Below are 27,576 nucleotides of genomic sequence, written 5' to 3' on the forward strand. Positions count from 1 at the left end.
ACTCATTTTTGACCAAGGTGCCAAGAACATACACTAAGGAATAGACAGTCTCTTCAATAAATGGTGTTGGGAAAACTGAATATTCATATGCAGAAGAATGAAATTAGACCTCTACCTCTTGCCATAAACAAAAATCAAATCAAAATGAATTAATGACTTAAATTTAAGACCTCAAAATATGAAAATACTACAAATAAACATTGAGGAAAATCTCCAGGGCATTGGACTGGACAAAGACATTTTGTGTAAGACCTCAAAAGCACAAGCAACCAAAGCAAAAATAGACAAATTATATCAAGTTCAAAAGCTTCTGCACAGCAAAGAAAACAATCAATAACATGAAGCCAGGTATGGTGGCTCATACCTGTAATCCCAGCAGTTTGGGAGGCCAAGGCAGGCAGATCACTTGAGGCCAGGAGTTCAAGACCAGCCTGGCCAACATGGCAAAACTCCGTCTCTACTAAAAATACAAAAATTAGCCAGGGTTGGTGGCACACACACCTGTAATCCCAGCTACTTGGGAGGCTGAGGCAGGAGAATCATTTGAGCCCAGGAGGCAGAGGTTGTAGTGAGCAGAGATCACACCACTGCACTCCAGCCTGGGTGACAGATTAAGACTCTGCTTCAAAGAAAAAAAAGTGGAGACAATCCCACAGAATGGGAGAAAATATCTGCAAACTACCCATCTGACAAGGGATGAATAATCAGAAAATTTAAGGAGCTCAAATAATTCAATAGCAAAAATAAATCTAATTTAAAAATGGGCAAAAGCTTGGAGTAGACATTTCTCAAAAGAAGACATACAAATGGACAGTAAGTACATGAAAAAAATGCTCAACACTACTAATCATCAGAGAAATGCAAGTCAAAACCACAATAAGACATCATCTCACCCCAGTTTAAATGTCTGTTATCAAAAAGGGAATAACACATGCTGGTGAGGAGGTGGAGAAAGAGAAACCCTTGTATATAGTCAGTGGGGATGTAAATTAGTACAATCATTATGGAAAGCAGTATGGAGGTTCCTCAAAAAAAACTAAAAATAGAACTACCATATAATCCAGCACTTCAACTGCTGGGTACATATTTAAAAGGAAAAAAAAAATCAATATATCAAAGAAATATCTGCACTCCCATGTTTATTGTGACATTATTCACAATGGCCAAAACGTAGAATCAACTTAAGTGCCCAGCAATAACTGAATGGATAAAGAAAATATGGTATAAATACATAATGAAATATTATTTGGCCATAAAAAGAAAGTCATCTGCAGCAACCTGGAGAGAACTGAAGGACATTAAGTTAAATAAGCCAGGAACAGAAAGATGAATATTGCATGTTCTCACTCTTATGTGAGAGGTAAAAAGTGGATCTCATAAAGATCTCAAGAAGACTGATGGTTATTAGAGAACACGAAGGATAGGGGTCTGGGTGGGATAAAGAGAGATTGATTAATGAGTACAAATATACAATCTGATAGAAGAAATAAGACCTACTGTTTGATAGATCAGTAGGATAACTATTGTTTACAACAATCTATTATATATTTCTAAACAGCTAGAAAAGAATAATTCAAATGTTTCTAGCATAAAGACAAATACTTAAGGTGACAAATATCCTAATTATACTGACTTGATCTTTATAAATTATATGAATATATTAAATTATCACATGTACCCTGAAAATATGTACATCTATTATGTGCTAATAAAAAAATAAAATTATTTAAAAATAGACCAGATACAATGGCTCATGCCTGAAATCCCAATACTTTGGGAGGCCAAGGCAGGAGGATCACTTAATGCCAGGAGTCAGCCTAGGCAACATGGTAAAACCCTGTCTCTACAAAAAAAAAATTAAAAATTAGCTGGGCATAGTGGCACATGCCTGTAGTCTCAGTTACTTGTGAGGCTGAGGCAGGAGGATCACTTAAGCACAGAAGTTCGAGGCTGCAGTGAGCTATGATCATGCCACTTCACTTTGGCCTGGGTAACAAAGTGAGACCCCATGTCTACAGGAAAAAAAAATTATCAAAAAATGGCCAGAATTTTTTTTAAAAAGAGCAAAATAGGCCTTAAATACTTGGGAATTTTCTAATTATTCTTTGGATTCAAATGTCAATCTAAAGGTAACTTTACATAACAACACCTATATCAAGCAAAACCTGTATCTCAATCAAGTATGCCCTTGTTTATAACTAACACAAGTCCAAATTTGCTTTCAGGAATACTGTGAGTCAATAGGAGCTGGAAAGTCAAGAGACAGGGGTATTTTCTTTGCCCTACATCATCCAGTAAGTCTTTGGGTGGCTTTGAGCAAGTGACCAATCTTTTATGCCTTCCACGCCTGTAAATTGAGGGATATGGCCCACAGGTCTGGCCTTAACATTCTGTGAATTCTTTCTGATTTTTTTTTGAGATGGAGTCTCACTCTATCACCCAGGCTGGAGTGCAATGGCATGCTCTCAGCTCACCACAACAACCTCCGCCTCCCGGGTTCAAAAAATTCTCCTGCCTCAGCCTCCCAAGTAGCTGGGATTACAGGTGTGTACCACCATGCCAGGCTAATTTTGATATTTTTAAGTAGAGACCAGGTTTCACCATGTTGGTCAGGCTGGTCTCGAACCCCTAACATTGTGATCTGCCCGCCTCGGCGTCCCAAAGTGCTGGGATTACAGGTGTGAGCCACCGTGCCCGGCTTCTTCCTGATTGTCTTAACTTGGAGGGTCCCAGCCATATTTGTCAATTTAAACATAATTAAATGTTAACAGTTCATAGAACTTTGTGCTGAGTTTCAGAAACAAGCACATTCTAGAGAAAACAGCTCCTTGGTTTTTGAGAGAGAGAGTGTGTGTGTGTATGTGTGTATGTGTGTGTGTGTTTTTAGATGGAGTTTTGCTCTTATTGCCAGGCTGGAGTGCAAAGGCACAATCTCGGGTCACCACAACCTTCACCATCTCCCAGGTTCAAGTAATTCTCATACCTCAGCCTTCGGAGTAGCTGGGATTACAAGCATGTGCCACCATATCGGCTAATTTTTTGTATTTTTTGTAGAGACAGGGTTTCTCCATGTTGGTCAGGCTGGTCTCAAACTCCCAATCTCGGGTGATCTGCCAGACTTGGACTCCCAAAGTGCTGGGATTACAGGTGCGACCCACCACACCTGGCCGTTTTGTTTTTGTTTTTGTTTTTGTTTTTCCCTGACATGATTACTAAACCCCAGAACCCATCATACCTTTAGGAATAGGCTGAGAATGTTTTGCTCCTGGGTCCAATTTGAAGTCCAAATATAAGGTTGGTGTGCGAGTGTATACCTTGGACTGAAAAGGAAAAGGAAACCATCAGTGTTTTTTTCTAAGAATAAGGTTTTTCTTTCTTTCAGCTGGCCCTTCCATAATAGGCCTGGGCCTGGATCCATTATATTTATAGTTCCTCCTAGGGAAGCGTTAAAGTCAGGGTGGGCTGCTAAAACAGCCCCTCTTAAAGGTCTTGGTCTAGAAGTTAGCCCTCCTAGCTTTACAATGTGGCTGACAAACTCATTTCAGGATGACAGCTGTCTCCCTACAGTCATTTCTCAAATATGGTCTGATATTAACATTTACCGGCCAATAGTTGCTCCAAATTTCCCACTTCCAGTCTTCCACTTGATATGGTAGGTTATCTCACAACCAAATGTTTGCTTCTTCCCCGTGTCAAAAAAAAGTCATTTCCATTTTGAATTTTAAAATGTGGACTGCACATATTTTTTTATTTTTTCTTACTTGGACCTCTGGCTAACAAAAGTGGTCTGACACTGCTCACTTGAAAAAGCCACAACTCCAAATGTAAGAAAGGCAAACTTTGGCAGGATTTTCTATTGCAAACAGTAACTTTGATTCCATTAAGAGTTAAGCAGAGTTTCTAATTCAATATAATACCATCCTGAAACACTGGCATAGACTAAAATTCAAGGGATTAGAACTGTTGCTATAAACTTTATGATGTCTCACTGTTTATCACAAAGCTCCAGTAGTTCTAGTTTACTTTTTAAACTTAAAATGCACATGAAAATGTAAAAGTACATAACCTTAAACTTGGCAAGGACATGTAGTAGCTGGAATTTTCATACACTGCTGGTGGGACTATAACTTGGTATAAACACTTTGGGAAAGTGCTTGGCAGTATGTAGTACAGATTAATATACATACATAAGCTATGACCCAATATTCCAATTCATAGGTGTATACTTAACAGCCACCTAAAGACAGACACAAGAACCTTAATAGTGCCAGAATTGATAATAGCCCCAAACTGGAAATAGTCCAAATGTCTTTAATAATAGAATGGATAAGTGAATTTTAATATACAATGGAATACTATATAACAAGGAGAATGAATGAACTCAACTACACGCAACAACTCAGATGAATTTCATAAGCATAATATTGAGCAAATGAAGGTGGACATGAGAGATCGTACACCGTATGATTCCATTTCTACAAAGTTCAAAACAAGGAAAAATTAATTTATGGTGTCAGAAGTCTGAAAATTAGTTACCTTGGGAAGATTAGTAACTAGAAAGGTATTTTAAAGGGGCTTCTGGGGGCTGGTAATGTTCTGTTTCTTAACCTGGCTGCTGGTTTTACAGGTGTGTTTACTTGGTAAACATTCTCTGAACTGTATACTTGATCCATGTACTTCTCGGTGTATATATTATATTTTAATTAAAAGATTATATTCATGCATTTTTAGACAAAAAGAGAATCTAGAGCCCAGAATTATTTACTCTCCTTGATAAAGGTATAATTTTGTGGAGAATGATGCAAGCTCCACGAGAACATGAACATTTCCGCCTTTGTTACCACTAAATTTTCAGGGCCAACCCAATATGTCTGTCAAATAGTAGGTGTTCAATAAATATTTATTGAATGATGTTTCATAATGGAAAACTCCATGTGTAGTAATATAGTTATTGACAGTATATATGTATATATATATATGAAGATATATATGAATATATATACTGACAGTACATATATACATACACATATATATACTGTCAATAACTATATTACTACTCCATATACTGTTAATAACTGTATTACTATAAATGGGATTTTACATACATATATATATGATATTCATCAGTATCTTTGCTTACATGTAGCAAAATGCTTCTCTTCAGGACAGGTGAATTTGGTAAGGTCAAAGTATATGTCTATACATTAAATTCTGAAATAAAGAATTGTGAATAATGTTGACTGCCAAAAGAATTTTTTTCCCTTCCTCTGAATGTCTCCTATTGAAGCTTTGGGGTTTAAAATAGTCTGGGAGAGTTTTGCATGGTTTAGAAGGTCAAGCTGTATTAACCCAGCTTCAAAGACTAGAAAAGCCAATTCCCCTGTGCATACATAAATGAAACCAGAAAGACCTGTGACATCAAGTGCAACCTAAGGCCAAAGATTCACAATCAATCTGAAGAGCTTGAAACATACATAAAAGAACGGCAGCACACAAGGGACACAGGATCTGCTTCTCTAGGATCATTAGGTGTATAAGGCACCATCTGGAAAGGAACTGGTTTTGTCTGATGAGGACTTCTACAATTACCTCTAAAAAGATCAAGGGTAAACTTCATATCATATCAAATGACTCCTCTGTTCAGGCAATATTTTGCTGTCTTTCAGGGGGTGGGAGGCTAGGGAAGCAACAGCATGGGGTGGGGGATTGGGGAGGGACAGCATTAGAAGAAATACCTAATGTAGATGACGTGGCGATGGATACAGCAAACCGCTACCATAGCACATGTATACTTATGTAACAAACCTGCACGATCTGCACATGTACCCCAGAACTTAAAGTATAATAAATAAATAATTTTTTTAAAAAGATCCCTGTTTGGTTTAAGCATCTTTCTCAATCTCTGCCTCAGTGGCAGATGCAGTATCCCTTCCAACAGAGAAGAAATTCATCACAAAGAGATTCTTGGTTTAATTTTTGCTATCACTCTCCCAGAATGTGGCCATAAAAATAATCTTGAAATGGGAGTCAGGTGTCTTTCATGCTGTATTGCCTTTTCTTTTTTCTTTCTTTTCCTTCCTTTCTTTCTTCTCTTTTTTTAAAAATTTTTTTGCAGAGATGGGGTTTCGCCATGTTGCTCAGGCTGGTCTTGGCCTCCTGGACTCAAGCCATTTGCCTGCCTCGGCTTCCCAAAGTGCTGGGATTACAGGTGTGAGCCACTGTGCCCAGCTAGAGGTATTGCTTTTTCTGCTGACCAATGAAACACTTATCTTCTTCTGGGATAATTCACTCATCTGAAAATTTTGTGAGGGTAGTTGCTGATGTTTAAGTCTATTTCTGGTTCTGAAATTCTGATTCAGAAAACTAGTATTTTCCTCCACACTCTAATTTTTAAAATTCCCTTCCAATTTCTCAGACTAGAGCTAAAGAGAAGTAAGTATGTGGCTGGGGTGAGGGAGGGCAACTAGATCTGTGGGGAGTTGGTGGGAAAACTCTGGTTAACTTGTATTCTTGCCCTAAACCTCAATCATGAATCTGCCCTCTTGGCTGGCTCTCTTTCCTTCTTCCTTCTTGTCTCTTGCTTCTCAACCTCACATTCACATAGAATGTTCTATATTCATTTATGTATTCATCTTAAAAATTTTAAACAGAAACCAACGAGAGACTTTAATAAAGCTACAAAATATATTCCATTTTCTCACAGCATGAAAAAGTCTAAGAGGAAACTTACAATTCATTTTGCAGATGTTTTTCACAACATCTTTAACCTAAAACAGAATTCCAATTCTAGTATTCTTTTCATATTGGGAATTGGATCACTGAGGGTGTCAATATAACACGTCTTGAATAATAAACTGCCCCAAAGCCTCCAAAAACGAATGTATATTATTCTATTTAAAATAATCTATAATTAGATAAAACTCAATTTGGAAGATGTTCCTATGGTGTATGTGTAGGCGTACGTATGTATATATATACATATATAAAATTTTAAAAGCATGTGGGTTTTATTTTTTGATTTTGATCATCCATGGTAAGTCTATGGAAATAGCAAATGTTAATTTAACTCAAAGGTGATAATGCCCGCCTCAAATATACCTTGAGCAAACGTGGATTCAGTCTTTCCATGACACACACTGCTGATTTTCAACCATAAAGGAATCTTGCTGTTAGGCACATTATTTCTTGTGTTGTTTTGTTTATGTATAGTATTAAACTATTAATAGACACTCAAAATAGAATGATCATTTAACTAAATCATTCTTCTTTGGTAAAAATTAGCTATCAATGTATCTATTTCCACAACAGTCAAACAAATTTGTTCATTAGAAACTAAAAGAAAATACTCCCCTATAAATCTGTTGCAGCATGGACAGAGCTAATGTACTCAAATTCGATCAGTGAATTTGTTTTTTTTTTCCCTTTTTTTCTGTTTCAGTTCTGATTAACAATGACTGCACAGGTACTAAAATCCAAAACTCTTCCCCTTTCTTCTTTTTTTCCATTTCACAATTCTATGTTGAAAGTATTTAGGAAACTTTAAAGTTTTAGCCTACATTTCACAAGCCTAATGGCTTAAAATATTATGGTTCAAATATTATACAGAGAATACTTCTAGAAGGTAAGTAATTTAATTCTTCATAAGAGGTTAAGGGTAAATTTTGTCTAACCTACAACAGGGCTGCTACCAAATTCAGGTAAACCTTGTCTCTCTTTCCCTATAAATATGTCAGAGCCAAACCCATAATGAGTCTCAGACACCACTCCAATAATGGCCACAACACAACCAAGACAAAACAAGGTCTATAAAACCACTTCCTTCCAAATTCAAATTCCAACCACCTTCATCTTATGTCCTTCAAAGATTTCCCACTTACCCTGGCTTTTGGTAGGATATCCTTGTCAAGCTGGCTTCCTTCCTCTGCTTTTATTCATAAATGTGATTTTAATTAGGAGATGAAATCATTTCCACATGGAAACTATGTGGCTTTAAAACATCTCCTCTCCAAGAAAAAGAATGCAGCATGCTACGTTGCTATGCATGAGTGTGGCAAGGAAGTATCTTGAATTTTGCCACTGCTGCTTTCATAGATAACTGCTGCCTATTGATTCCCAAATTCTGCTACTTTTATCATCATCTTGACCCTCCCCAAAAGCAAGTGGCAGCAATGTAGTGTAAGGTGTCAGACCTATAATAAATGCTTTCACATATCTTTAGGGGAACTGTTTCAAAATCTCTTTATAATTTAGTTAATTTTCAGGAAATGCACTCAAATTGTCAATCTTACTGTAATATTTTGCTTAAGCAAATTACTCTAACCATATTAATGAGTGCCAATCCCCAATATCCTATAAGAGAAAGAAATAGTGTTTCTACTTGTTCCTAGACATGCACCCCCCATTTTGGACAACTCCCCTAATGTTGGACATTGTGTTTTATGGAGTTTTGTGTGTCATTGTTAGCTTTTGATGCATCTCTTTGCACATAAATTTTGGATTACATTTCTATTTTTCCCCTTCACAGTGAAATTATAGGTCTAAAGGTTAAGATATTACGGCCAAAAGCAAATTGTTCAACATAATCATCTGGTTAAACAGTAATTTTGCCAAAAATGTCTATTGCTAGTCACTGTTTTTCCTAGTCTTGGTACTTTTCCTACACCACAGGGCAGCCTTTCTACTCTTTAGGTGCTCTAAATAGTTTTTTCCCCATCTTCCATCCCATCTCCACTTGTTAGAAAGTTAACTTATTCCAACAGATCTCCTATTGTTGCACATTTTTTTCCTTGTCACAAACATAGAATGGAAAAATTAATTGCTCAAAAAAGGTAAAAGGTAAAAAAATAAACTCCCCTGAAAACCTTTGGAAAATGGAAAAAAGTGAGGAAAAAAGCTTAACCTTAAGAAAAAAGTTTAAAAGCACCACTTCCACAGTACAAATACCATTATCTCAACAACCCGTATCTAGCAGTATTTGTTCTCGAACAAATCATCATCTGATCACTTTTTATACTGACTTGCTTTCATCCATATTGGTTTTGTCAAATCACTTGGTAATTACCTTTAAAAAGTGCCCATCTCATCAAAATGTTGATCATCTTTTATTTTTTTCATTTAGTTCATTTAAAAAGCAGAAATTGGCATCACCTTACTCTTTGACTATTAGTTTGGGTGATATTATTAATTTTAAAATAATAGTAAGTATTAATATAAAAATAGCAATAACTAAATATGTTGAGGGCTTAGTATGTACCAGGTACTATTTTAGGGGCCTTGTATGTATTAAGGGCACTTGTATTTCTCTTTTAGTAAACTATCTGCTCATTAGCCTATTTAACTTTTCATTCACTTATCAAATAATTTCCTCATTCAAAAAATGTTAGTTGACAATCTATAATGTCATTGGCTATATACTGCTTAATAACAGTTCTGCTCAACCGTTGTGAAGTTTTACTTTCTAGTGTGGAAGATAATTTAGCAAATTAAATATAAAACTTTAAAATGTGGTACATGCTAGAAAAGAAATAAATAGGATTCAGAGAGAGAAAATAAAATGAGGAGAGTAATGGAAGTCCTCACTAGGGAGATTATATTAAAGTGGAGACTTGAATAAGAAGAGTTGAGGGTAAGAGATTTCTGGGCAGAAAAAAGAGAATAGCACATGTGAAGGCCATGAAGCTGTAAAGAGCTTCAGGAATTCAGAAACTGAAAGGAGAGCAACATGGAAGACATAAAGTGGTTACTGGAGAGAATGACATAAGTTTAGAAAGTTAGGAAAGATTTAATCAGGTATAGGCCATAGTATGGCATTTGGGATTTCTTTAAAATACAATGAGAACACACTGAAGAATAACCAGATCCAATTTTCATCTTAAAGAGATGTCTTAAGCTACTATATAGAGAACTGGAAGGGAGTAAGAATAGAGGAGACTCCTGAAGAGGATGCTGGAGTGTGCCAGAGAGGGATGGGAGAGAAGTAGGTAGATTTGAAATAATATATTTGGAGACAGACAGGTTTTGCTGAGGGACTGGATGAAGTGGGCATAAGGATGACCACCATGTTTCTACTTTGAGCGATGAGTGACAGTGCCATTCATTGAGATGGAGAAGATTGAAAGAGAAACACGTTTTTTTGTTTGTTTTTCCACTCTCAAAACACGTGAGGGTAAAGAGAATAAGACTTCAACTTTTCCTATTTTAAATTTGACGTGCCTGGGCACCATGCAAATGGAGATGTCAAGTTGGCAGTTGCAGATATGAATCTACATAGAGCTCTAGTACAGTTCTTATGGCTCGAAGGGGGACTTGTACTGTGAATATAAATCTGGGAGTTGTCAGATTATACATGGTATCTAAATCCATGAAATAAATAAGCTCACCTAGGCAGAAGCTCAATGAAAGAAAAGACTCAGGATTGAGATCCAAGGAACACAAGTGTTTAAGGGTCTGGCCAAGAAAACAGTGTCTCCCAGAGAAAGGAAACTGAGAAGGAGCAAAGAGCATCCAGAGACACAAGACTGTATTATCTCAGAAGCCAAAGAAAGAGAGGCTATAGAGAAAGACAAAGCAATTAAGCCAGGGAGAGAAAGAGCTAACATGAAGGAGGAACCAAAGAGAGAAAAGAAGACGGAGAAGAAGAAAAAGACAAAGACGATGAAGATGATGATGAAGACAAAGAAAGAAAAAAGAAGCAGGAAGAAAGAGGGAAGAAGGAAGAGGAGGAAGAAGGAGGAAGAAGGAGGAAGAAGGAGGAAGGAGGAAGGAGGAGGAGGAGGAGGAGGAGGAGGAGGAGGAGGAGGAGGAGGCGGCAGCGGCGGAGGCGGTGGCGGCGGCGGCGGTGGCAGAGGCGGAGGCGAACAAGAACACCACCACCACCTCTGGTTTGCCCACTTGGAAGTCAGTGGTGACTGGTTTCAATGGACCAAGGTGGGTGGATGTCAAGTTGAGAACATCAAGGAGGTAGGATGGTGGATATAAAACATACAGACACATCTTCGATGAAGTGTGATTGGGAGAAGGAGTGGAAAATTGGGGGGCATGAAGTCAAAGAAGTTTAGTGCTTCTCATCAATTCAGATGAGAGGTTTTCTTTTTCAATAAGGTAAAGTTATTAACTCATCTCAGTTTGTTTTTGGCCTTTAATTTCACTTACAAGGTTTCTGACATGGGTCAAATCTATTAATCCTTTCCTTCCAGTGCTTTTAAACATAGAAAATCTTTCCCCATCCAAAGATCATATAAATGTTTGTGAATATTTTTCTAGTTCAAAATTTTTAACATTAAATTATTTAATCTATGGCTGAGTGCAGTGGCTCAAGCCTGTAATCCCAGCACTTGGGGAGGCCGAGGCAGGTGGATCACTTGAGATCATGGGTTCAAGACCAGCCTGACCAACATGGTGAAACCCCATCTCTACTAAAAACACAAAAAATTAGCCTGGCGTAGTGGTGTGCACCTGTAATCCTAGCTACTCAGGAGGCTGAGGCAGAAGAATTGCTTGAACCTGGGAGGCAGAGAAGGCAGTGGGCTGACATTGCCATCACTGCACTCTAGTGAGACTCTGCCTCAAAAAAAAGAAATAAGAAAAAGAAAAAAAATATTTAATCTATGTGGAACTCTTTTGACAAATAACTGTAAAATCATGAGCTAATCTGGTTTCTTTTTATTAAATGGTTAACCAATTGTCTCAGTTGACGTATTCTTCTTTTCCTCAATTGATAATCTTCTTTATCCCTACTAAGTTTGCACATGTATTTGGGTATAGCTCAGGTAGGTTCTCTTTCTGCCACTTACAAGGAAGAGCCTCAATAGGGAAAACCAAGTGTCCACTTCATTTACTAGCTCAGGAGTCCCAATTAATAGAGTAAGATCTCTATAAGGAGTTCATGTCATCATCTAGTACAGTTCTTATGGCTTCCCCAGGTCCTCATCTTCCTTCTACCACCTTCCCACTCTCATGATCTGTTGGCCTTTGCACTGGGGATAAAAATGCATCAGCAAAGACCTAGTCTCTTCACTACCATACACACTCAGGAAACTCACTGCCAGATCCCATTGTCCCTGTGTGGGGCACCGTACTTTCTCATTTCTCCTGGAGATGGGAAGGCTTTGAGGAAGTGAAAAGTAGATTTACCATATTGTTTAAAGCAAACTTCTAGCTCATTTTTAGGATAGGCTGATGCTCTTCAACAAAATGAATGTCTTCTGTATCCAATCCAAAGCACTTTGATTTCTGAATTCTTCATTATTTTAAACAATTCTGATAAGCAGTGGGAAAGATTAGTTTCCATCCCCAGTGCCAAAGGTATCGTGGGAAGGATTAAAACTCTGTAATCATATTTTGACATATACATGAAGTGCTACACAAAGAGAAGACAAGGAGCTCTCAGGCAAAATGCCAATGACTCTTTGTAGGGTGGGAGTTAGAGAGGGCCAAAAAACATTTTTAACTTTTATCAACCATAGAAGACTGTGGACAGTCTTGAACATCAAGCTCTCTAGCTGACCAAGAATTCTGAACATAGCAAAATTCAGTTGATGGTATTCTTTTTCAAGCAGCTCTTTAATCAGTAGTAATACTCTCGTCCTTCTCTTTTTCACGTTTTATTTATGGAAAGAGTAATAGGGAGAGAAGGACTAAAGGGGAAGAGAATAAAGATGATGACAGGGACTCACAGTACTGAAATTTAACCAGAGATATGCTAATCGTAAAACTGGACTTTGATTTCTTCACCCTTTGAGTCAGCATTCTTGCCTGACGTTGGGTTACAGATGTTCTAATTTCTTAAATTAAAACCAGAAAAAGCACAAATGCCCATATCTTGTATAAATAAACCATCTACAACTCTATAAAGGCAACAGTATAATAAAACCACAAATGGCCCCCAAATAGGCTAACACAGAGCCTTCCTATCTGTTAATTCCAATCCATGGGTAATGTATTCCAAGACAGAGTCAGCAAATCTATTAACAAATGCTAGAATATTCCTCACAGGGCTTCTAATCTCTATTAGTTACATTTGTTACTTACTAAAATATTTTTAAGAGTTCTTGTAGAAATGTGCATCAAGATGTAACACAGGACACTATTTGGCAAAGATTTCATAAAGCTCTGAGTACAGATACTTTCATATAGATAGGATCCTCCAATTTTATGATTAAAATTAATGAAGGGGTCTAGAGCTTCTTCTGTGTGATCATTTGCAGAATGTTCTGACACAGACAGGCAAGGGTGTCTCCTTTTACAGACATGTGCCTGAAGGTACTGTTCTGGTGTAGAAAGAGACATGGTCATTTTGAAGCTTCCTTCCATGAAAATGCTAAGGCATTCCCTAACTGAAGAGAGAGACACTAAGCAAACTTATGCATAAGTGCTGAATGATGTGATAAGGCAGGGGAAATGTTCAAATAAAATGGGGCAAAAATTCAGGAAACCTGAGTTTGGGTCTGGTCTTCTTCCACAATGAGCTGTGTGACCTTGAGAAAGACTTTTTGCCTAGTTGGGTTTCAGCTTTCTCATTTACAAAGTAATGGAGTTGGAGAGCTTATCTTTGGGATCCATTTCTGCCTGACATTCTGATTCAAATGAAAGTACTAGAAGAAAATGGATCAGTAAGTGGTGGTTGGCTTTGAAAAGCATATCATTCTATTAGGAATTCTAGATTCATGTTGCTCTAAAAACTTTGTTCATATCCTAATACACCATTACAGCAATGGAAGAGCTGAATGGACAAACTGAAAGTTTCCATAAAACTGTTATATAAATGGGCTAGAGACAGCCCATGCATATTAGGTAAAAATGGCCCCCATGTTGGTTACTTCCTTACACTAGGATAGAACCATTAGCCCAAAGTGCACTGATGCCGAACTCCAATTTTCATGCATCAAATTGCTTTAAATACATTCCAAAATGAACATATTTTTAGCCATTTAGAGGCTACCTACTCCATATACACTGTGAGACTATTCCCAACATCTGCTAGCCAGAAATAAGGTAAACTATTACTAACATCTGCTAGACAGCTATAAGACCTCAAACTCCTCTGTCCTTCAGAGCTCTCTAATCCAGAGACACCTCACCTTGATGCTGAGTGATTTTACCTAGACATGTAAGCCTCCTCTCTGATTTCCCCTACTCATTCAGGTCTCTTGCCCTATTTCCTTTCTGAGTGGTGGCCTTGTGCCACTATCTCTGGAAAATCTCCAGCTGTGAGGAACCTTCTCTCTTGTGCAACCTTGTCTGAGCACTGCCCAAATAAAGTTTGCATGTTACTGCCTCTCATGAAACTGTCTCTTCCTTGATCAACTCCCCAATCCCCAAATTTACTACATCAACCCATCTAAATACAGTATTCAAATAGATCCTAAAAGTATTGAATATGGCCTCCTGTATACCCACAAACAAGAGGAGAGGAAGTTCCCTGCTATTCAGCATCAGCTCAGAAAAAGTGAGGAACTGACAAAACGTGCTGAAAGGCTGGAGCACTATGGAAGCGTTCAGTATATACCCCCAATTCAGGTCAGGGATCATTCATGAATTCCTGTACAAGTAGGGAGTGGTCAGATCCTTGGCGAAATGACAGACGGGCCAAGATTTTCCTCTTGAACCCTTCAACATGTATCTCTCCTCTTAAGCCCTTTCAGTCTTTAAAAGTTTCCAAGACAAAACCTCTCAACAAAAAAATCTGATTTCTACTGGGTTGTGCCAAACTGGTGAAGGACCTATGTAAGCATGTGATTAAGAGCACAAACCCTGGAGCCAGATCATTCAGTTAGAATCCCAGTTCTGTCACTTACTATATGTGTAACCCTAGGCAAGTTGCTAATCTCACTATGTCACAGTTCCCTATCTCATTAGGTTGTTGTGAGAATTCAACTGCACACATTTTACGTGCCTCCTCAGAGTCGCTCAGCCTCATTATAGCTTCTCAGCCCTTGGCCTCTTATGGAGACCTATAGGTGCCATCATTGTTGCAACTGTTGATATTGCAAGATGCCTTGGCCTCTCCTAGCTGACGGTCAAGTTCTGATATTGTCTTGACTGTCCTCTCAGTGGTGGGAGGTTCCAACAGCTCCAGAGTCTGGGCTTGACCCAACTGACCTACTGAGGCTCTGGATCCTGTCTTCCTGCCAACACTTGGATAAAGATCAAAGCCATAGAAGGGACATGTGGCCTATTCAGAGGCTGTCTGTAGGGGCCAGGTGACACAAACCAGAAGGGCAGGGAATTAGCTCCCCATGGGGAAACTTTGACCAAAGAGGAATGGAAGATGTGGGGCAACAGACAAATTCTTGCTTCCTTGGAAAGTTCTGAGGTACAGCTTTCTGAAAAGGCATCCTACATGGCCAAGCATCTATCTCACTTCCCTTCTCCTTCACTCCCACTGCCCTGGGATTGCAAATAATACTTACCTCAGGATTTGTTTTCCAGAGAACCCAAGTTAAATCAGGATTAAAAGAATTGTGGCGGCCAAGTGCAGTGGCTCACATCTGTAATCCCAGCACTTTGGGAGGCCAAGGCAGTCAGATCATGGGGTCAAGAGATCGAGACCATCCTGACCAACATGGAGAAACCCCGTCTCTACTGAAAATACAAAAATTAGCTGGGTGTGGTGGCACATGCCTGTAGTCCCAGGTATTCAGGAGGCTGAGGCAGGAGAATCGCTTGAACCCGAGAGGCAGAGGTTGCAGTGAGCAGAGATCTCGCCACTGCACTCCAGCCTGGCGATCAAGCGAGACTCGGTCTCAAAAAAAAAAAAAAAAAAAAAGAAAGGAAAAAAGAATTGACACATATAAAGAACTCTCAGAACTTCACTGTCCAATACAGTCAACACTCATTGCATGTGGCTAGTCTGCACAGAGATGTGCTGCGAGTATAAAATGCACAATGGATTTCAAAGACTTGATAGCAAAAAGTGTAAAGTATCTCATTACAATTTTGTATTGATTACATGTTGAAATAAATTTTGGATATATTGGATTAAATATGCTATTAAAATTAATCTTACCTCTTTTATTTTACTTTTTAAATGTTTACCGTGAAATTTTAAGCGACATGCTGCTTCCATTATATTCTTATTAGACAGCTCTTACTTAGAAATTAGCACCTCAAAAGCCCATAAAAGACGGTCATTTTCATTTTCCTTCCCAAGAATTTCTAGAGATTTGCTCGTGTTAAAGACTAATGATAAAAGGGAATATGAGAGAAGAAAGGATAGATAAGGGAAAAGGAAATAAATATTTATTAAGTACCCTCTATATTGCTAGGCACATTAAATACCAAACAAAAACCTCAAGAATTCTGTATTATCATCCCCACTTGGCAGATGAGGAAATAAAGGTTCTAAATAATTTTCCCAAGGTCACAGATGTATTAAACAACAGAGCTGAGATCTGAACCCAAGTCTGACTCCACAGCCTATGCTCCTTTCAATCCCTCATACTGTTGAAGGATGGACTCTAATGGTATAGTTTTAATAATGTGGCCGGGCGCGGTGGCTCAAGCCTGTAATCCCAGCACTTTGGGAGGCCGAGGCGGGTGGATCATGAGGTCAAGAGATCGAGACCATTTTGGTCAACATGGTGAAACCCCGTCTCTAGTAAAAATACAAAAAAATTAGCTGGGCATGGTGGCGCGTGCCTGTAATCCCAGCTACTCAGGAGGCTGAGGCAGGAGAATTGCCTGAACCCAGGAGGCGGAGGTTGCGGTGAGCCGAGATCGCGCCATTGCACTCTAGCCTGGGTAACAAGAGTGAAACTCTGTCTCAAAAAAAAAAAAAAAAAAATAACAATAATGTGACAGTGAGATTTTCTGTCATATGCTGGGATTTTTAGAATCCCTTAAATCAGCCACAAAGAAGGTCACCTACGCCAACCAAGTTAAAAGCTGGTGTTAGACACAAATCTCTCTCTCTGGCCCTGGGTTCATGGAATTGAATTGCTATACACCATAATCCATGGCACAAGGTCATCATACATCCATGGGCATCCCTCTTGTTTTGCGTTATTTTACCCCATCATCCCCCATCTCAAGCCCATTCCCCATTGGCTCTCAGTTGAGCATATGTAATGGACATCCTTCCAATCTACCCATAGTGTATTTACTTAGATATATGGGTGTCCTTGAAAATAAGTAGTATTGTGTGCTAAACTGCTTTCTTTTCTGATTTATTCTGCATTTTTTCCTGACAGCTAATCATATAACTACATTGCTTCTGGTGGCTACACCATATTCCATCACATGTAACCGCCATATTTCACTTATTCATTCTCTAAGTGGTGAACACCTACATCAACTCTGACTCTTTTCTACCACTCACAATGCTGGGATGACCACCGTCATATGTCTGCTTGGTGAAGTTTTGATGGAATAAATACTAGGAGTGAAATTTCTGGGGCATACTCCATATGCAGTGTTAGCTTTACTGAGTTATGTCAACTTGCTCTCTACAGTGAACACAGCTACACCCACCTGCCAAACATGAAGTTTCCATTCTTCCTATCCTTGCCAGCACTTCACAGTACCCAACTTCATATGTTTTTCTTAATTTGACGGGTGTCAAGTGGCAGCGTATTATTTGAATTTCTATTTTTCTACATATTGGTGAGAGGAACATTTCTTCATATTCTTATCAGCCTTCCATACTTGAGAACAGGATTTTCTCAAGATCCGGTGCCTGGAGTTACCACCAACACAAGCAACTTTACACAAAGGCAGAAATGTCTCTCCCCAGAGAGTGGAGACTATATGGATACATGGTTTTCTTCTCCCAACTATGTTAATGCCCTGGACTGACCAAGTACATCAGTTTTCTGCAGATATAACTGCTCCAGGGCTTGGAGATTTGCTTGTGCAATAACATTTCATGGAATCAAGGCTGGTACTGTGATAAATGTGTCTTGTATTACCTTTTGGGACTATTTCTAAAGTGAAACATATGAGAATTGAGGTTGAATGGATTCAAGTTTGGCAGACCTAATGGAGCCAAATCCAGTCCAGGGGAGGCAACTTAGGCTGCGATGCTCATAAAAAAGAGAGAGAGAGAGAGAGAGAGAGAGAGAGAGAGAGAGAGAGAGAGAATCCTTAGTCTACCCAAGCAAAGCAGGATTAAAATTGGATAAAGATGCTTTGGCATCTTATTTAGAATGTAATTTCAATTCTAATTTACTTTAATGTGATTTATAAGGGCAAGGGGTTTTAGATCAGAACTTTACTTCTGTCTGAGAAGTTTGATGATGGGAGAGGTTTATGTTCAAATTTGAGATATTTTAATATTTAGATAAAATGAATGTGCAGCCTAGAAGACAGATATGCCTTGGTGTGAATTTAACAAAAACCTCTCTGTATTCATTTGAGATTGTTCTGGGGTAAAACTGATCTCAGAGAACAGAAGTTAGTTTTTGAGTGAGGGGGTTCACATTCATAAATTTCTCATTTCTTTCCTTGAGGGGGCAGTCATGGCTAAGCATCCGACTCCAATATGTTAATAGAACAAAACATCAGGGAATGTTGGAAGGAGCCTCCAGACCCCTCCCTAATGGCCCCATGAGGCAATACTGCCAGCTGCTCTCTGCCTTTCTCACTAATCCCTGAGGATGAGAGGGAGGCAGGAGGTGGGATCCAGCTGGTTAGGGTAATTCAAGGGATTGAGTATGCTCAACTCAGGCCCTTCTGGGATCTTTTTCTTTTTCTCTCTTCTTTTGCCAAGAGGTAAGCCTGCCTCTGAAGAATATGGCTGTGACTGTACACCTCTGCCTGAACGTGGTTAATGAAGCGAGGGAAGTATTAAGAAACCCAAAAGGTCTCAGATATAAGTCATGTGCTCTTCTCTAGAGTTTACTGGGGAGAAAGATGGTATTTGGATCCGTATCTGGCTAACTCCTCAGTCTCTCTCTCAATTCATTCTTTACTTGGAAGGGAAAGAAAGGAGTACAGGCATACCTTGTTTTATCACACTTCCTTTATTGTGCTTTGTAAATACATACATATATATATATATATATGTATGTATGTATTTACAAATTGAAGGTTTGTGGTAACCCTACGCTGAACAAGCCTATTGGTGTCATTTTTCCAACAGCATGTGCTCACCTCACATCTCAGTGTCACATTTTGGTAATTCTTGTCATATTTCAAACCTTTTCATTATCATTATATCTATTATCTGTGATTTTTGATGTTACTATTCTAATTGTTTTGATGTACCACAAACTGTGCCCACATAAGACAGCGAACTTAACTGATATGTGTGTGTTCTGACTGCTCCTCCAACTGACTGTTCTCCGTATCTCTCCCTTTCCTTGGGTCTCCCTGTTCAGAGACACAACAACATTGAAATGAGACCAATTAACAACCCCACAATGGCCTCTAAGTGTTCAGGCGAAAGGAAGAGTCATATGTCTCTCACTTTAAATAAAAAGCTAGAAATGATTAAGCTTAGTGAGGAAGGCATGTCAAAAGCTGAGGTAGGCCAAGAGCTGGCCTCTTGCACCAGTTAGCCAAGTTGTGAATGCAAGGGAAAAGTTTCTGAAGGAAATTAAAAGTGCTACTCCAGCGAACACACAGATGATAAGAAAGCAAAACAGCCTAATTGCTGATATGGAGAAAGGTTGAGTGGTCTGGATTGAAGATCAAACTACCCATAACATTCCCTTAAGCCAGGCGTCCCCAAACTTTTTACACAGGGGGCCAGTTCACTGTCCCTCATACCATTGGAGGGCCGCCACATACTGTGCTCTTCTCACTGACCACCAATGAAAGAGGTGCCCCTTCCTGAAGTGCGGCGGGGGGCGGATAAATGGCCTTAGGGGGCCACATGCGGCCCACGGGCTGTAGTTTGGGGATGCCTGCCTTAAGCCAAAGTCCAATCCAGAGCAAGATCTTAACTTTCTTCATTTTTGTGAAGGCTGAGAGAGGTGAGGAAACTGCAGAAGAAAAGTTAGAAGGTAGCAGAGGTTGGTTATTGAGTTTTAAGGCAAGAAGCCATCTCCATAACATAAAAGTACGAGGTAAAGTAGCAAGTGCTGATGGAGAAGCTGCAGCAAGTTATCCAGAAGATCTACCTAAGGTCATTAATGAAGGTGGCTACACTAAACAAGAGATTTTCAGTGTAGACGAAACAGCCTTATATTGAAAAAGAGATTCCATCTATGACTTTCATAGCTAAAGAGAAGCCGATGCCTGGCTTCAAAGCTTCAAAGGACAGGATGACTCTCTCTTGTTAGGGGTTAATGCAGCTGGTGACTTTAAGTTGAAGCCAAAGCTCATTTACCATTGTGAAAATCCTAGGGCCCTTAAGAATTATGCTAAATCTACTCTACTTGTGTTTTAGAAATGGAACAACAAAACCTGAATGAAAGCTATTCTGTGTACAGAATTGTTTGCTAAATATTTAGGTCCATTATTGAGTCCTACTATTCAGGAAAAAATTATTGCTTTAAAAAATATTACTGCTCATTGACAGTGCATTTGGTCAACCAAGAGCTCTGATGAAGATGTACAAAATTAATGTTGCCTGCTAAAAAAACATCCATTTAGCAGCCCATGGATCAAGGAGTAATTTCAACTTTCAAGTCTTATTATTTCAGTCTTGAAAATCAAAATGACTCCTTGTTATAATTAATCATAATATTAATAATTCACATATCATAATTTAATTGATATTAATAATTATCCATTTTTATTAATAATTATAACTATTAATTTCATAAGGCTAAAGCTGTCATAGATAGTGATTCCTCTAATGGATCTGGGCAAAATAAACTGAAAACTTTCTGGAAAGGATTCACTGCTCTAGCTATCATTAAGAATATTCGTGATTCATGGGAGAGGATCAAAATATTAACATTAATAGGAGTTTTGTAAAAGTTGATTCCAACACTAATGGGTGATTTTAAGGGGTTCAAGACTTCAGTGGAAGAAGTCACTGAAAATATGGTGGAAATAGCAAGACAGCTAGAATGAGAAGTGAAGCCAGAAGATGTGACTGAATTGCTACAAGCTCATGATAAAACCAGTAGATGAGGAGATGATTCTTAAGGATAAGCAAAGAAAGTAGTTTCTTGAGAAGGGATCTCCTGGTGAAGATGTGTGAACATTGTGGAAATGACAACAAAAGTTGTAGAATATCACAAACTCAGTTGATAAAGCAGTGGGAGAGAGGATTGACTCCAATTATTAAAGAAGGTCTACTGTGGATAAAATATAATCAAACAGCATTACACGCTACAGAGAAATCTTTCATGAAAGGAAGAGTCAATCAATGCAGCAAACAACATTGCTGTCTGATGTTAAGAAATTGCCATAGCCAACCCAGCCTTCAGCAACCACCACTCTGATCAGTCAGCAGTCATCAACACTGAGACAAGACGCTCCATTAGCAGAAACATTAGGATGTGCTGGAGGTTCACATGATCATTAGCATTTTTCAGCAAAAGTATTTTTTTAATTAAGCTATGTATTTTTTTTAAGATATAATGCTATTGTACACTAAACAGACTACAAAATAGTGTAAACATAACTTTTACACGTACTGGGAAGCCAAAAAATTATGTGATTCACTTTATTGCAATATTCCCTTTATTACAGTGATCTGGAACTGAACCCACAATATCTCTGAGGTATGCCTATGTTATCTTCTGGCCTTCTCAACCTCAGCTCCCTACATTTGACTTCCACTGAATTCTTGGCCCTCTTCAATAAACTGGTCTGCTTTTGTTTGTCTGACAGACTTTGTCAATTGAAACCTATGAAAACAGCTGGGCGTGGTGGCTCACGCCTGTAATCCCGGCACTTTGGGAGGCTGAGGTGGGTGGATCACCTGAGGTTGGGAGTTCAACACCAGACTGACCATCATGGAACAACCTTGTCTCTACTAAAAATGCAAAAAATATTAGCTGGGTGTGGTGGCACATGCCTGTAATCCCAGCTACTCTGGAGGCTGAGGCAGGAGCATCACCTGAACCTGGGAGGCAGAGGTTGCAGTGAGCTGAGGTCACACCACTGCACTCAGTCTGGGCAACATGAGTGAAACTCTGTCAACAAACAAACAAACAAAAACTTATGAAAATACTTAATGACAGTCACCAGAACTCTTGCTGAAAACTTCTTTTGGACTGACAAGTAACAGATGGCCTCAAATCCATATCTGATGCTGGAAAAATCCACTAGCCAAGTCTTGGTAGTTACTTAGAGATATTCAAAGTCTCCCAAGGCAGACAAAGACATAGGTGTACTGACTCCTGACAAGCAGAGCTGCCCCAGTCAGGAGTGGAGGCTGCTGAGGAAAAGAATCTGGCTGGGGGACTCAACCGGCAGAAATCCTAATGAAACAGAGGCAGGGAGCAGTTTACAAGAAATCTGTTTTGTGGACACAGGGTGGAAAGGCCCCAGAATCAATGTTAAAGGAGCCAAGATGGTGTAGAAATGGTGTTGGATTACTTTTCTTCCTCCTTTCACTGCCCAGCTCTCCCTCCGTCCTGTATATCACTTTTTTGTAACTCGAGAATAACATATGGGGGTGGGAGGAGGGGTGGGGAAGCCAGCATTGTTCTTAGATCCCAGAGATGAGAAGGTAATTAATCAGAGGCAGGTGTTTGAAGGCAGTGGGACAGAAGAGCCTTGTTCTGGACTTCAAAATGGCTTCCTTTAAAAAGAGGCATTTAAATTTCTCCAATTGCTATTTATGGTTGATCTAGGGTAGAAAAATTATGACCATCATGGTTTCCTTCCATAATGTTAAAAATGATCATCTATATGAAAACAAAGAGAGCAAAGGGGCTTTAAGGTTTTATGAAAAAGAAGTAAATTTTCATTGTTTTATTCCTCAACAAACCTGGAGGAGCCAGACTTTAATCAGTCCATATTGTATTTCAAACATAACAGCCACATTCTCAATACAAAAGACTCCAATAGATGGCATTGTGAGAGCATTGTGTTTGTGGAAATCTGTTTTAGTTTTGTTGGCTTGGGGAGGGAGGTAAAAGGCAAAGAATGCAAAAGAGCAACTAGCCCAGGTGAAATGTCATCAGTATATTCAAGATACTTCTAAATACAAAAGAGAATAAACTTGAAAAGTTTTAAAAAAATTAAGACAGACACACATAAATTACCAGACAAATTTTACATAGGAGAAACAAGAACTTTTCCAATTTTCATACTTACAAAAATGACCATGTGTTTTGAAGGCCTTCTTAAAGCATTAATTTATGCTGCTGAACACTGTTTCACACTCATGCTGTCTCCTTCTGCACCATTTAGACCAGGGGTGGCCAAGATGGATTCCCTGGGCCACATGAAGAAGAATTGCCTTGGGCCACACATAAAATACACTAACGCTAATGATAGCTGATGAGCTAAAAAAAAAAAAATCGCAAACAAAAATCTCATAATGTTTTAAGAAAGTTTACGAATTTGTGTTGGGCCACATTCAAAGCTGTCCTGGGCCGCAAGTTGAACAAGCTTGCTCTAGACATTCCACCCTTCTTCGCCAGGTCAGTTTTCTCTTTAGACTTAGGCCTGCTTTTCTTGGACCTCCAGATTGGGCTAAGCCTCCTCCTCTGCTTTCCCATTAGCCTGCCGTGATTTCTAGAGTGCTGACTCACCACAGGATACACATGCGATCAGTTGATGTCTGTCCCTTCAATTGCATCCCTCCAGCTCCCTTTTCCCCTCATACCTCTATAGGGTCTTGCACACAGTTGGCCCTCAGTACACATTTGCTCAACTGAACTACAGTATCAGTACCGCATTTCATCTTACTAAGACAAAGGAATACTGAACAGCCCCTGGATCTGCAATGGATGGCAAAAATGATTCTCTGTGATTTTAAGACAAGAACATGCTATTCCTTTAATAGTTACTATCAATTGTTTAGAGCTCATTTGAGTTGAAATGTCTAAATACTTGGCTATCTTGAAGTACCTATACCTATCCACAGGAGTAGAATTCTTTTCCAAAACAGATTTATTGAGATATAATTTACATACTATAAACTTTTAATGCTTCCAGTAATCAGAATTTTATCTGAACCTGAATTTGCTCAACACATTTGAGTGTGACTTTGATCAAATTATTCAAAAGCTACATGATACCAAGGATTTCTGCTTTAGTCAAAATAAAGTACTGTGTTTGCAGCTATCAACAGCATAGCTTTATGTATGCTGATACCAGTTTTAAAAATACTGACATCCACTTCATTTATATCCATAAGAGCTCAGCTTTTAATGCAACATGCAAGAGCCTCAAGACAGATCTCTGAAGCTGTCTTGTATTTTTTTTTCTGTAGTTAGAAAAAATATGTAATGTGTTCCTGGGGAAAGACATACTATATTCTAAAAGGACAAGTCTTGATTGCCATAGAAGTGATTACAATAATATGCTAAAGTGACCACTAACCTTTACTGAAGGTGATACCTTGGGTTTTTAAAACAGATTTTATTATGCTCTGAGTCTAAATTTCCCTGCTAAGTTACAATCCTAATCACTAGGACCAACAATGTATGAATGCCACAGGGTGTTACTTCTGGTTTAAAAGTGCACTTATCCATTCTTCATTCACTGGCAGGAGAGGGCTTGTCGCCACCAATGGAATGTACTTCCTAGGGATTAGCTCAGCAGGGACATCTTGAATGAATAAGAACATCTGGCACCCTTTGTCCACACCAAGAATGGTATTTCTGGGGTGAGTGGGCTGCCCTGGGCAAGAGCAAGCTTTTGTACAGCTGATTTGAGTAGATCCTGACCACTGTTTATTTGCACATTCCTAACTGCAAATGAAGTGCCAACTATGGCTGCCTACCACAGGACAAGTTCTTTGAAGTTGCTGGGTACATTTCTTTGGTGTCTTCCTATTTACTAAACAGGACTAACAGATCTAATTGTGCCTATTCTCAACAGCAAATCCAAGCCAAGTTTTGCACTTGTCTGGAATGTTGCTGATCATCTGTTCAGGCTACATGGCCTGTGGCAGGCACGTACAGTAGAATGAACTGCTTCATGAAACCTGAGATGAGCTGGACTGCATATATTATGCTGGGGAGGCCACTGCACCTTAACCTCCTGCCCTACTATTTAAAACCTTGGGAGAGAAAGATGCAAGAATATGCATACAACAAACGTCAGCCTTAGGCAAAATCCAGTAGACAAACGGGTTTTTCTCCATCCTCATATTTTGCATCATTTCCTTCCCCTTGCCCTGCCACAACTCCACAAGTATCTGGTTGCCTATGCAGCCTGCATCAGGACGGCTAAATAGTTACTGCACTCTTTTTTTTTTTTTTTTTTTTGAGACGGAGTTTCGCTCTTGTTACCCAGGCTGGAGTGCAATGGCGCGATCTCGGCTCACCGCAACCTCCGCCTCCTGGGTTCAAGCAATTCTCCTGCCTCAGCCTCCTGAGTAGCTGGGATTACAGGCATGTGCCACCATGCCCAGCTAATTTTTTGTATTTTTAGTAGAGACGGGGTTTCACCATGTTGACCAGAATGGTCTCGATCTCTCGACCTTGTGATCCACCCGCCTGGGCCTCCCAAAGTGCTGGGATTACAGGCTTGAGCCACCGTGCCCAGCACTGCACTCTTACTATCTAAGTCTTTATACAAGCCATTACAAGACGTGATCCCTGCAGAATCTTCCTTTCCTTCCCTTGTTCCATGCACACAAGCAGAACTGATTCTCCCTATTCTAGAGTAGCATGAAATTTTCACACACTGCTGTTTTCAAGTTTCCTGTGTCACATGATACTTCTGCTGTTGGCTGGTTTCTCTCCCCAGCTAGATTGTGAGCATTTTTGAGGACAGTGGTTGTATGTTATCAACACTGTATCTCCAGGGAACTGCATGATGTGCACACAGTAGGTGCCTAATAGGAATCACAGAGAAATGGGACATGTAAATTAAATGCCATCGGCCCAAATATCTCATGCGTTATGAAGACAGAATGGCTGTGTGGATCTGGGCAGAAGTTGAGATGTTTGTTGGCCAGGGCAGCTGAGAAGGCTGCACCAAAGAGAGGCCACCTGGGTAGGACCTTGGTGCATAGAAGCAAGGAGATGAAGATGAGGAAATCCTCAACTCCTTTTTTCAGTATTTTGCAGAATTATCTCCCTAAATGCTCTGCTTCCTCCCTTGTCCTGTGTCAAAAAGAGACCAGGAAGCTTTCTGGTTCATGTGGATGTTTCCTTTACTTTCTCCTCCTAGCTCTCCATTAAAATATAGTTATTGAATGCCTTAAAAGGGGAATTTAGCCAGAATTCAATAGAGTGATTACAAATTTTTTGGGTGGAACTTTTTAAAGCACCTCTCATAGCATTTAATTAAATACGAACCATAAAAAAATCAATGGAAATAATTGGTGGAGAATGGAGTTGTTATAAGAAAGAAACATAAATTGCATCATAAAAATCTTGTACTCCTAAAACGATCAAATCATATTATTTCCAGAAACTGCCTTAAAGAAATAATGGCCATCCACAGTTTTAAAATATTTAATGTTGAATTTAACATTGAAGGTTACAGTATTTTTCTTAGCTCTTTGATATTTGTTATCAATTTTTCTTATACTGAAAATCTTGATTCCCATAAACATTAACAAACATTCCTATAAACATTAACAAATGTACTCATTTGTATTATTTCATCATAGACATTAACTTGTTATAAAATTATAAACCAATACAACAAAAAGTACAGAGTAAAGTTGAAAGTATTTTTGCTGTTCTTTTTGTCTTTAGAATATATCCCACTAAAATGTACAGCCAGGAAATCATGTTTAAAAGCCCTTCAAATAAATGTTTTCTCTGTGTGGTTATGTTGCCAATATCTTTACACCAATTTTAGCTTCTTCACTTATTTCTATTTGTTTTTGATTTTAAGACTTGTTTCTTTTTTCTTTTCTGGTTTAACCTGATATTTTACATATGTAAGCATTTCTATTTTTCAAAAGCAAAAATTAAAAGACAAGTTTCAGGTCCATCCTTATCCCCACTACCCTCACCCCAAAGGGAACATTTGTTAAATATCCAGTTTTTAAATTATCCCAAGAAAGTGTTGTTTTCCCTTTGCTTGCTCTCTGGGACAGCTGGAGCCTGTTTACTCAAGCTCCCTTTGTCAGAAACCCAGTGCCCCTCTCACACTCTCTGCCATGAGAATATCTGCTATTTTTTTGAGCCAGATCCATGGACTTGCTGGAATATTTCAAAGGCAAAAAAAAAAAAAAAAAAAAAAAAAAGTGTGTGTATATGTTACCTGTTTCCAGGATTTAACAGCTTTTTTTAAGCTATTTTGAAATATTGTTCTCTTGAGCTTGAGAAGAAAAGAGCGGCCTCCAATGGGAAAAGTCCAGCTCTCTCCACCTCAAACAGTGGACAGGAGCAAACGCAGGAAGGGAGGTAAGGTAGGAGCTCCTTAAATGTGCCCAATATAATCAAAGAAGTCAAATTTCGCCGAAACAGAAAATGTTCTGAGTTTACTAAGATGCAAAAATGTTTTAAGTTTACCTTCCAGTATTCTGATTGCCCAAAACCCACTGCCATTTGGATGTACTATAAAAGTATTTCCCCAAAAGCCACATAAAATATATTT

General features: G+C 38.9%; 1 protein-coding gene across 2 annotated transcripts in view; it reads right to left on the reverse strand.

Annotated features, from left to right (window-relative positions):
- PIR (pirin) overlaps positions 1–27,576 on the reverse strand; it is a 107,881-nt gene that overhangs the window by 37,207 nt on the left and 43,098 nt on the right. For both annotated transcript variants that reach the window (XM_003920344.3, XM_074391805.1), the window contains exon 6: positions 3,236–3,320. In XM_003920344.3, the coding sequence (XP_003920393.1) occupies positions 3,236–3,320 (85 nt within the window). The remainder of the gene's footprint in view (positions 1–3,235; positions 3,321–27,576) is intronic.

The sequence above is a fragment of the Saimiri boliviensis genome, chromosome X (genome assembly GCF_048565385.1).
Source record: "Saimiri boliviensis isolate mSaiBol1 chromosome X, mSaiBol1.pri, whole genome shotgun sequence".
NCBI lineage: Eukaryota > Metazoa > Chordata > Mammalia > Primates > Cebidae > Saimiri > Saimiri boliviensis.